Source organism: Corylus avellana, chromosome 4, assembly GCF_965113065.1.
Source record: "Corylus avellana chromosome 4, dhCorAvel1.hap1.2, whole genome shotgun sequence".
Taxonomy (NCBI): Eukaryota; Viridiplantae; Streptophyta; class Magnoliopsida; order Fagales; family Betulaceae; genus Corylus; species Corylus avellana.
Window position 1 is genome coordinate 5,549,532 of NC_142493.1, and position 11,590 is coordinate 5,561,121.

An 11,590-nucleotide genomic window follows, 5' to 3' on the forward strand; every position below is an offset into this window, starting at 1 on the left:
AATAAGCATAATGTAGCCCTAGGGGCCATTCAAAGCAGTGGATATAGGCGCATAACACAAAACTGCTCATAATTCTTTGTTTATCTTTTCTCCCTATTGCTTCTGCTATTAGTTGTATATTTTATATTTTCTCATAAACTTCAACATTGTATCATTGTTTCATTATATTTCAACAACTAACAAATTCATATTTTCATTTTATTTATAATTTTAACCCTAATCTCAAAGATTTTTATACTTGCGAAAAAAGAAAAGAAAAGATTTTTATAGAGAGAAAAGAAAGCAAGGGACGAAAGGTGGCAGGAGTATCAAACAAAGAAAAGAATAATAACCAAGAAAGGACGTCTCAAGAGTGAGCCCGACTTCCTCTCTAAGTTATTCTCGCAGTTTTTTGTGTAGTTTCTGATTGGCTCACCTTTCCCTCCTTTCCCTTTAAAGACCGTTTATCTAATTTCCTTTCCCGAAACCCATCAAACACGAAACCACACTCGAAGCCCAGAAGCTGAAGGGTCTCTCTCTCTCCCTCTCCCTCTTGGAAGGCATTGCCTGTGTATAGGTATACTCTAATATGCCCAATTTACTCTCTTTTTTAGTTGGTGTGCCTGTTGATTGAAAACCCATCAAGTTTATCGTGTTCAATTTTTGGCCAACTATTGTTCCACCTGCTTCTACATTGTTTGGTTTCAGACCCATTGGCTAAAAGTAGCTAACTTTATGTTTTTTCCCCATAAAAATCAAATTTTTTTTTGGTATTTCTTGTAAGATCATCATGCAAGTTATTTGGAGACTTTTGAGTGTTGTTGCCCTCTGTTAAATTTGCTGAGTATATGGAGGGGCAGAAATAAGAGTAAATAAATTCTGGGGTTTTCTATTTCTGTTGAAATTTCTGCTATTTTAATATCTATGAAAATTGTGACTTCATTGCTTCATTTCTTGGCGAATTTTTTTGGTATTTATTTCTCGTTTTCTTTCTTTCCCCCCTTTTTGTACAATCATCATGTAAGAGGTTAGCTTTGGCTGTTGCAAGTTTAACTGTAGCTCTATCAATTTTTTTTCTTAAGGGTCTGTGTGTGTGTGGAAGGCATTGCCTTTGTATAGGTATACTCTAATATGCCCAATTTACTCTCTTGTTTAGTTGGCGTGCCTGCTGAATGAAAACCCATCAAGTTTTTCTTGCTCAACTTTCGGCCTACTGTTGTTCCACTTGCTTCTACATTGCTTGGTTTCAGACCCATTGGCTAAAAGTAGCTAACTTTATGTTTTTTCCCCCCGTCAAAAACAATCTTTTTCTGGTATTGATTGTAAGATCATCATGCAAGTTATTTGGAGACTTTTGAGACTTGTTACCCTGTTAAATTTGCTGAGTAAATCGAGGGGCGTAAATAAATTCTGGGTTTTTCTCTTTCTGTTGAAATTTACGCTATTTTAATATTTATGAAAATTGTGACTTCATTGCTTCATTTCTTAGCGAATATTTTCTGTTATTTGTTTTTTTGTGTAGTTTCTTTTCCCCCTTTTTGTATAATCATCATGTAAGAGGTTAGCCTTGGCTGTTGCAAGCTTAGCTGTAGCTCTATCAAAAATTTTTTTTTTTTTTTTTTTTTTCATTTGTTTGTATATGTGATAGGGTTCTTTTGTCAATTTGTTTGGGAACTTGGGACTTGGGGTTTTGTCAACATTCCTTGAGAGGGTTGAACGTATCTAAAATTTGTATTTTATTCTGTTTCCTTGATCCAATTAAACTTTTTTGTTTTCCCCTAGATGTAGGTTCAAAATGCAGTGATCAGAGCTAGTTGTAGAATATTAGTTTGAGCTGTTTTAAGGATTTGATTAGCACATCTTCATTATATATCTAAATTCAGCATGTTTGAAATGTAGTTTTTGGATTTTGGTTGCTTTAAGAGTGGGAATAACGTAGGACAAGGATTTAATTACCATCTCTTCATAACATGCTTTTCATGTAGTTGCGGGACAATGTTAGTGTCTTGTCTCAATTGCTGCTTTTTCTATTCTATGTTGAAATTGGGAGTTTTAGGATACTGGATTTTATGATCGCATTTTCGTTTTGTTTCTTTTATGAGGGTAAATTAGGTCTAGGAGGTTTATTCATTTATAGGAAGAAAGTTAAATTTGAGTTGATATTGATTAAAAAAGAAATTATTCCATGTTAATTACCATAAATAATTAGCATACATAACATGTATTTTATATTTTTAGCTTTTATTTGATACTTTATAGTGCAAAGTAAATAGATGCTCAAATTATATATAAGTCACCTTTTTTCGTAATGAGGTTTATCCAAGCATCTTTCAGATCACAATGTATGCATTAGACGAATTAGTAATTCGCTAATTTGCTTTGCTAATAATTTATATATTCAAACCCAGGTGATACGCATGGAAACTGGAGGATCCCCTGCTGTTGCAGTGAAGAAGACAACCCTTTCACCTAAAGCTATTATATCCCAAAAGTTTGGTACAAATGCCATCTATGAGGTAGAGGAAGTACAAGAACCTGCTGAAAATGGATGCCCGGGATTGGCCATCTCACAGAAACGGCCCTGCCTTTACCGCTGCATCTTGCAACTACCAGAGATTTCTGTTATGTCAGGAACCTTTAAGAAAAAGAAGGAAGCTGAGCAATCTGCTGCTGAGATGGCTATAAAGGAGGTTTTGTCCATCTCTCTTTCCATCATTTTTCCTCCATTATCTTTATTATTTGATTGGCTGGCCAGCTGTATCTTCATACATTGTCTCAGTTAATTGAAAAAGAAAATATGCAATTTATTGCATAGCGTGCTGTGCAGCTTTTCATATTTGACTAATATTTTGCACTTTACTCTTTTTTCAATTATCTATCTATTTATTTGTCAAAGTTTCTTTCTTGTTTTTCAAATTCAGAGGGCCCTTCACTGGTAAGCTTTTAAGCCTTAATATCATTCTACTATGAATGGGAGTTACTTTTCTCACCTTATACTATTCTAGCTGATGCAGTTAAAAGCACGATGAGACAAGGATTTGCTTCAATTTTCCATCTCCGCCTATTTTTCTCAGGGGAAAACTAGGAAGCCTCTTTAAGGTGCTAAAATAAGCAAAAACCTCAAGAGTTTTCTTTGGAGTTAACAACGCAAAAGAAACTTTTATTGATGGTAATAGGAATAGCATATTAGAATTTTATAATAATCTATTTAGAGGAAAAAAAACTTAAAAAATCGTAGAAATTGTTAATCATGACCCTTGATTTGGACTAATCCTAGCCGTGCATAATAAGAGTAAACTAAAAGGACCTGAACACTCTTGAATAACCTTGATTTGACTACAGCACCAAATGAGCAGTAACCCACCACAGTCACGTGAACAGTAATTTCTCCTTTTTGCTCTTTTTCTCCAAGACAATTGTCCTGCATCTGTAGTGCTAGTTACCTCTCATTACACTTTCCCTTTGAAACCTTTTGTAGTCTTATTTGTGTAGCCTCTCTTATTAAGCTTGGGTTTTTGTCCTCTACGCATGACAAATAATACCCCACTTTTTTTCCCTATATTTTTCTTGTTCTTTTAGTACAAAATGAGAATTTTGGCTCATTTTATTTTATATTATTTTTCACTTTTCGTGCGTTCGGGAGTCTTGGTAAAAGAGAGGATTTTCATATGAAAGGAACTATGGGTTTTTTTTTTTTTTTTTTTGTCAACAAGAGTGACAGTATTGCCTGACAAGAACTTTTCTAGCATACGGTGTTCACTATAGAAGACATTTTCTACATCTTTCCAAGCATACCTCTGACACTTTCGTTGACAAAGTGTTTGTATTGCTGCTTCTCTTATGTCTTAAAAAACTTCCATAAGTTGACAAGAAAATACATTGACATCTTTCTCCACTTGCTGTTAAGTGTATGGTTCTGTTATAAATCTTTTTCTGCTCCGGTTGTTGTCATAATTTTCTTTACCCTTGTCAACCTCATCATCTACTTGTTATCCAACTTAATTAAGCAGCATGTCATTGAGGGCTCAAATAAAACCAATTTTTTTTTTTTTTTTATAAGTAACTGAATTTTTTTAAAAAAGTGAAAGGGTGCAACCCAAGTACATAGGAAGCATACAAGAGAGACACATAACTAGAAAAAGAAAAAAATCAAGAAAATCATAAAATAAAGTCTGCTGCGACAGAAAAATTAGCCCACTCCTAAAGCTTGCATAAAAATTTAAAGTGATCCCTGCAATGGGGTGTCAGTTCTATTTCCCATTACCCATGCTGTGTCTATTTTAATGGCATTGATCATATGGGTTCTGGTTTTCATATGATTGTATGTGCTTCTCATAAATGCATATTGGATTATATACTTTTCCGTTGGTATTATTCTTTGGTACTATTTTTAGGATTTGCTTATTGTCTTTTATCTGCTTGTTCATGTGTTAGCTTTAATTAATTAGTCAGAGGTTTAAGATATCTTTTTGGTAGGAAAAGCATTGGGTAATAACAATTTGTTTCTCTCTCTTTTTTTGGTTAATTCTTTCTGCTGCAGCTAGGCATCCAAATTTCAACAAGTAGTCCCACTCTGCAGGAAGCATGGGATAAATTAGTTGATCGTATCGCACATTTATTTTCAGATGAGGTTAGTAGTTTAAATTGACATGAATTATGTAAAGCTCTATTTTCTACTATATATGGATATATATCCTTCATTGATGCTTGGAGTTTATATAATTCAGAGCATCTAACTTTGTTTCTATCAGAATTAATTTCATATACTTACCTGGAATAGTTTCACAGTTCTGAACCTAGTGCGCCAAAAAAGAATGCAATTTGAAAACCAAAGACCAAGTACTAAAAAATTAGATTGAAGTAAGGCTCCATTGCATTATTTTTTTGATAGTTTGAACCCGACTACTGTATTTTGCTTTTGTCTGATTCTTACATGCCTGAGATTCCTTATTGAATTAATTAGAGAATGGGGCATTTACGTTATCTGATGTTTTCTATATTGCTTTTGTGTCGTCGATGAAGTTCCTCTCATATCTTCATCCCCTAAGTGGTCACTTGAGAGCAGCTCTGCAGAGAGAAGGTGATCTTTATGGTTTGGTTCCTGTTCCTGTCATGGCTATTTTTGATTCAAGGCTAAGCAATCTCTGTAAATCCATTAATCCAAAGGTGGAGTCAAATCCATTCTTGGCTATACCATTGATTATGAGGGCTGCTACAAGATCATCTGGCCTTGTTGCTTCTTCTGAAGAGCAGCTTTGGATTCGGAGGCAAGATCCATACCCTCCTGAGATTATGGAGTCATCAGTTAGCCAAACATCTGGCTCCCCACTAAGCACTTTGATTGAAGCCGTACGTATTCCATGTTCGTTGGAGAAGACTGTTGAACCTGTGACTCTAGATGTTTCTTCAACTGGCTACTACATGGATGTTATTGCCAAAAAACTTGGTTTAACAGATGCTACTAGTGTTCTAGCCTCCAGGTAGGTGGAAGATATGTAATGACAGGGCCTAGGAGGATGGAAGTTTTCATTTTATGAAGTGGCTTCCACGTCTGAGTTTTGTTATTGGTACTGATTTGTACTTGTTTTTAACAGGACTGTTGGTAAAGCGTCTTCTGAGGCGAGACTGTACTTTGCTGCCCACCAGTCATATCTTTTGGATATGTCATCAGATCCTCTTATTGTAAACGAAGCTCTTCGTTTTGAAGGATCCTTAAATGCAAGGGCAAGTTATTTCTGTGGTCAAAGTATATATGGTGATGCAATTTTGGCATCAATTGGATACACGTGGAAGTCTAAAGACCTTTTCTATGAAGACGTAACTGTGCAATCATATTACAGGTCTCCTCTAACTTCATGTATTTTATTGAGTTTATTTCACAATGTCCATTCTTACAGTCTTCTCTATAACGATACTTGATCTTTATTGTTTGATAATTAATGCTGCTAAATCGTAAAGAATATGCATGTCTTCAGTATTCTTGCGCTATTGCATGGCACTCAGTTTGAGTTCTACAAATCATCTTTCAAAGGTACTTTGTTGGTGCATGGGTTGAAGAAAATTTTCAAATTGATTCCTTGGTCACTCCCCCATACCATGTCAATAGATAATGACACGTGCACAACACACAAATTGTGACTTGTGTGTCCAATGCTACCTTGTGTCATATCTTACCTCGTTATAATTAGTTAGCTCTTCTTTTTTGGAGTTTCCATTTTGCTAATCTTTCCTTTGGGTTGGGTAGGGTATTTAGCATTATGATGATTCTATTAATCATTTAATTGCTCCACTTTTGGTTAGTGATAAAAGAATGAAAATTACAAATTGTAGGGGAAATCTTCATTTTCTTGAAACCCTCCAGGAGTTTGAGTTGTTCTTCGATTCCTCTAGAGGGTTCTTTCTTTTTTCTTCATATTTTTGGGACATCTTGTCCGAGAGAATATGGTGGTATTTAAGTTTTGCATATGCAATTGCTGTATTTGTGCTGAATTTTCATGTAATTATGCACCATTCCTTAAATTAGTTACATTTAGATTGCTTACAGGATGCTCATTAATAAGATACCAAGTGGAGTTTACAAGTTGTCCAGAGAGGCAGTACTTACAGCAGAGTTGCCTTTGGTATTTACTACAAGAGCAAACTGGAGGGGTTCTCTCCCTAGAGAGATCCTGTGTATGTTTTGTCGTCAACATAGGCTATCTGAGCCTGACTTCTCTGTTGTAAGTACTCCTTTAAAAGGACTGTCTGAGTCAACAAAGTCACACAAGAAGTTGCAAGGTATAGATTCAACTGAAGAGGAGATAGAATGTGCAAATGGAGGTGCTATTGCTACTGGTACCTGCGAATCGGCTGAATCAGCTGTCACCTATCAATGTGAAGTAAAAATCTTTTCCAAGTGTCAGCATTTGATTATAGAGTGTTTCCCTAAAAACTCTTTTAAGAAGCAAAATGATTCCATCCAGAATACTTCTTTGAAAGTTCTTTCGTGGTTAAATGCATATTTCAAGGACATAGACATGCCTTTAGAGAAGCTAAACAGCACTGCCAATATTCTCGACATTCGGATTTGTCATGAAAACTTTTTTAAGGAGTTTGCGTTGTGTCGATCAATTCATAATGTTTACCACAGTGAGACTCAAGGCGTGAAATTTCTAGAACCAAATAGTTTGAGTATGCTAAATACTATGCCAGGACAAGCAGTTTTCTCTTTAAGCATTGAAGGTCCAGATTCTGGTGTCTGCCCATCCAATGGGTCCTTGTTATTTATTAGTTATTCTGTATCTCTGGTGACAGAAGATGAACATACGAAAGAAATTCTTGAAAGTAGTGATGAATTTGAATTTGAGATAGGGGCTGGAGCAGTGATTCCTCATCTTGAAGCAGTTGTGACACAACTGTCCGTTGGTCAATCTGCTTGTTTCAAAACAGATTTGGCCCCTAAAGAGTTTATATTAGCTGCTGCAGTTGATTCTGCAAGGAATTTTTCATTGTTATCTTCAGGTGAGTTACCATCTCCTTTCATAGAAATGTTATGAAGATGATTTCATGGAGCAGCTTGTGACTACTAAATTTGATTGTCGTCATTATGAAATTGATGAATTTCTGTTCTAATCTAGATCTTATCTCGATATTGTGTCTCAGTTTCCTCCACTTTGAAAGATGGTTCATTACATTCAAGGCATGTGATTGTTTGGTTGACACGGTTAAACATGTACATCAGTTTAAAAAGAAATCATTTGACTGAGTTGTGTATAGCAAGGTTAAATCTTAGAAATTTCTCAATAAGAACTCTCTCTCATTACTCCATGTTATTGGATAATATGGTGAGTACTTCCCTTTTTACTATAAAGAGTCAGTAACAACAGTCTTTGTTATTGTTAGAAAAAGATTCATGATTAAAAATGCTGGAAACAACAGTTTTCCCTCCAGAAAATGTGTTACCTTGAATGGATAATTAAACACATCAAAAAATATAACAAATTTTGTATTATGTTGCAACTTGTGACCGAACCTACTGACATATATTGTTTTAATTGGCTAGCAATCTGTAATTGGGTCATATTTGTTGTTCTTCTTACATATCTTTTGCTGAAAGTATCGATTCTGAGATTCAACTAACTGTGTGCAGTCTTCTTTGTTTTCTAATTTGCAGAATCCTGCTGTTTAGAGTATTCTATAACTTTGTTGCGAGTTACAGAACCTCTAGAGGAAAGAATGGAGCAGGCTCTTTTTAGCCCTCCGCTTTCGAAGCAACGTGTGGAATATGCAGTGGAACACATCAGACAATCTCATGCTACTACTTTGGTATGCAAGCATTTTCCACTAATATTTTTCAGTGTTGATTTTTTAAATTGAGTTGATCTCTATTTTCTTTTCAGGTTGACTTTGGATGTGGTTCTGGAAGTTTATTGGATGCTTTATTGAATCATCCGACTTCTCTAGAAAAAGTTGTTGGCATTGATATTTCACAAAAGAGTCTAAGCCGTGCTGCAAAGGTCTGAACCATTTACTGCTGCTGAGTTTTTCAAGTGGAGACTTTCTGTATTATATCCTAAAAGTTTTGTTTATGTTCACTCCTTGGTTAGATATTAGGCTTATTACCTTGAGGACTACATAATGGAAGTTTTTCTGCTAAAAACTTCGAATATATTCAAGGGTACTGGTTCCAATTTTTGATAGGTCTGACTAATCATTAGGATCCTTGTGAAGAAGATGTGGTCCTTGTTGTATGTCATGTTTAATGTATTTAATCAGTTGTGGGAAGTAAAATAATATATATTAGGCATGCTGGAATCTGCACAGATGGGTAGTTTTTGATTTCTCTTACCAGAATGATTTGCTTCATGTCACGCAAAACTCTTCGCCTCTTGTTTAGGAATTCTTTTTTATGTTTGTGGGTGTGAAATCTTGTCATCCCAGTGAATGTAACCAGTTTAAAGGTTGCTTTTAACTTTTAAACATTTCCTGCACGTGTATTGTGTATTGTGTATTGTGTGGTAGATACATTAAAGTAGAAATTATTTTCATCCTTTTTTATTAGTGTGGATAATGATTTCTGTATTTTCTTTCTACTATGATGTTTCTTTACTTTACAGTGACTTTATCTAAGCATCTTGATTATTGTTAATACTGCAGATACTTCATTCAAAGCTAAGCAAGAATACCGATGCCAATGCCCCATTTTCAGGCATCAAATCTGCAATTCTTTATGATGGTTCCATCACAATTTTTGATTCCCGATTATGTGAATTCGACATTGGCACTTGCTTAGAGGTATTCTATCACCCTTCTCAATTCACTTGATTGTTACCTAAAATGCATTGCTTGCAGCATTTTTTTTTTTTTTTTTTAAAAAAAAAAATTTATTTCCAGTTTTAAGTTTTGAATTTATGTTGATATTATCATCTTTTCATTTGAATTTATGCTTAACAATTAAAATTTTGTTTTATGTTCTGTTGTTTTACCTTGTACTGACGTGGCATTAAAATTCTACTTGTTCCATTTCCCATGTTTGCATGTGGGTGTATTTTTCATACAGATGGCATATTGCTGTTAATGCAAAGTACTTGTGACTTCTGCAAATTCTAATTTCAAAATGGATGTGGCACTAGTAGAAAAGTTGGGAGTAAGACAGGAGTGTGTAGATGGTTGAAGGTGTTGAGGGGTGCTTCTGGTGTTCTGGAAGATAAACCCTATATGGTGCTATACTGTTAATATGAATTTGGATTTTATTTAAGCATAAAATTGATAGATTCTTTAAGAAATCATTTAGCATACATTTTCTGCAAGTAGCTTCAATGGATAAATGTACGTATTCATCCTATCCTATTTTTTTGATTAAAAACTAAGAATCTTCAGTTTCATACAACTGAGTTTATAGAAATATTATAGGTTATCGAGCATATGGAGGAAGATCAGGCATATTTGTTTGGAGACGTGGTGTTGAGTTCATTTCTTCCAAAGATCCTTATTGTTTCGACGCCAAACTATGAATACAATGTGATACTCCAAAAAGCTAATCTACCAAGCCAAGAAGATGATCCTGAAGATAAAACCCAGTCACAATCTTGTAAATTTCGAAACCATGACCACAAATTTGAGTGGACAAGAGAGCAATTCAACAGTTGGGCAACCAAATTAGCTGCAAAGCACAATTACAGTGTCGAGTTCAGTGGGGTCGGTGGATCTGCTGACTCGGAGCCAGGGTTTGCTTCCCAGATTGCCGTCTTCAGAAGAATGTCCCCACTGCAGGGAGACGTGCATCCAAAAGATGATGGTTCAGCATGTCATTACAACGTTATATGGGAGTGGGATAGGTTAACATCTTCTAGTTGACAAATTAATGTCCCTTGTTTGGTTCTTTTTAGAGTGCTTCAACTGAGGTTTTGCTTTAGATTTTGTTAGAGCTTTAGGCCTCCCAGATAGAGTATCTGATTTTAAGCATGGAAAAATTACTGGATCTGATGGATAATTCATGTGCATGCATGCACATGTAGTTACAAAGTCATGCAATTTGTCATCCTTCTTGATTTTCTTGCCTGTTCTCTTCCTTCAATTGCTTATATAGAATTGTTTGGGCCCTTTTTTTATTTTTTATTTTTTATTTTTATTTTTGTCTTTCTTTTTGAGAATACACCTGCAAACCAATAGATGCTTTGTTCAAGGTCCATTTACTCATTGAAGATTGGAGTTATTTATTTTTTCTTTTTCTTTGTAAATACCAAACAAACTATAGAAGCATCTTTACTACTCAATCCAATATCTCAAACTTGGATAAGTTTCATGTGAGTAAACCTTTTTCCTTTTTTTTTTTGGACATATGAGTATTGTTGACTTCAATAGTGATGACATTGGCAAAATGAAGAAACATGAGAAAAATAAAGAGGCCTGTATAGGATAATACTCAGATGATTGATACCCAATAGAAGGCTCAATTTAGACAAAAATTAGATACAAACTGGTTTGTAGCAAACTACAAATCAGTCTAATAAATTGTCATGTCTTTTTAACATGTGCTTCAGCATTTTTTAAATACAAATCACCAACACTCTAGTCGAGTAAGGTAGAAAGCATGCACACATTGTGTTATCTCACAGGGCCCAATTATGGGGGATTAACATTTTCTGCAGCTATTTAGGTTTAAGGAATTAGATTTCTTAAACCTTACCCTAATTTCGAACATCAAATTTGCATTCAACAAGCATTCCGTTGCGTCCACTCATAGAATCAATTTGTGGTTTGCTTAAATTACAAATCACTCAATGTGGTATAAAAAATAACTTATAGGTTCTTATAGTTGGTTTAAATTACAAATTACTCGATGTGGTATAAAAAATAATTTATAGGTCTTCAAGGTATACCAAAATAACAGTTTACTCGTTGAAATCAATTTTCGTTAAGGAACTTTACAAAATTTGTCATTTTGTCAACTAAGATTATATATCAACTCTCACTCCACGTCATACTGCTACAATAAATTAATATGATCTCTTATTTTCCCAAAATTTTACCTCATGTAAAACTCACCCTCAGCCACTTCACAAAATGCTCTCAAATCGTGGCGATGAATATGAAAATAATGGTAGGTTACACACGGAGTAAAATTTTGGGA

The 11,590-nt window shown here is 34.7% G+C and overlaps 1 protein-coding gene across 3 annotated transcripts; it reads left to right on the top strand.

Annotated features, from left to right (window-relative positions):
* Positions 1–321: 321 nt before the first annotated feature.
* LOC132177639 (small RNA 2'-O-methyltransferase) lies at positions 322–10,500 on the top strand. Of its 3 annotated transcripts, none has more exons than XM_059590038.2 (11): positions 322–556; positions 1,136–1,292; positions 2,388–2,669; positions 4,520–4,609; positions 5,002–5,459; positions 5,574–5,819; positions 6,524–7,479; positions 8,132–8,283; positions 8,358–8,474; positions 9,115–9,252; positions 9,518–9,862. In XM_059590038.2, exons 2-11 carry the CDS (start codon positions 1,152–1,154, stop codon positions 9,533–9,535), a joined length of 2,598 nt encoding a protein of 865 aa, XP_059446021.2. In that variant the 5' UTR covers positions 322–556; positions 1,136–1,151; the 3' UTR covers positions 9,536–9,862. The 3 variants fall into 3 exon arrangements, with proteins under 3 accessions (XP_059446021.2, XP_059446019.2, XP_059446020.2); XM_059590036.2 differs by lacking the exon at positions 9,518–9,862 and adding an exon at positions 9,871–10,500 and having other exon boundaries at positions 329–556; XM_059590037.2 differs by lacking the exons at positions 1,136–1,292; positions 9,518–9,862 and adding an exon at positions 9,871–10,500 and having other exon boundaries at positions 329–556.
* Positions 10,501–11,590: the final 1,090 nt, after the last annotated feature.

What these genes read in the sequence shown, in the direction of transcription:
- LOC132177639 (XM_059590036.2), top strand. Translation starts at nt 1,152, where the DNA reads ATGAAAACCCATCAAGTTTTTCTTGCTCAACTTTCGGCCTACTGTTGT. An exon ending in CTGAGATGGCTATAAAGGAG is followed by an intron (nt 2,670 to 4,519) that starts GTTTTGTCCATC and finishes TTTCTGCTGCAG; the next exon opens with CTAGGCATCCAAATTTCAAC. An exon ending in GTCTAAGCCGTGCTGCAAAG is followed by an intron (nt 8,475 to 9,114) that starts GTCTGAACCATT and finishes TTAATACTGCAG; the next exon opens with ATACTTCATTCAAAGCTAAG.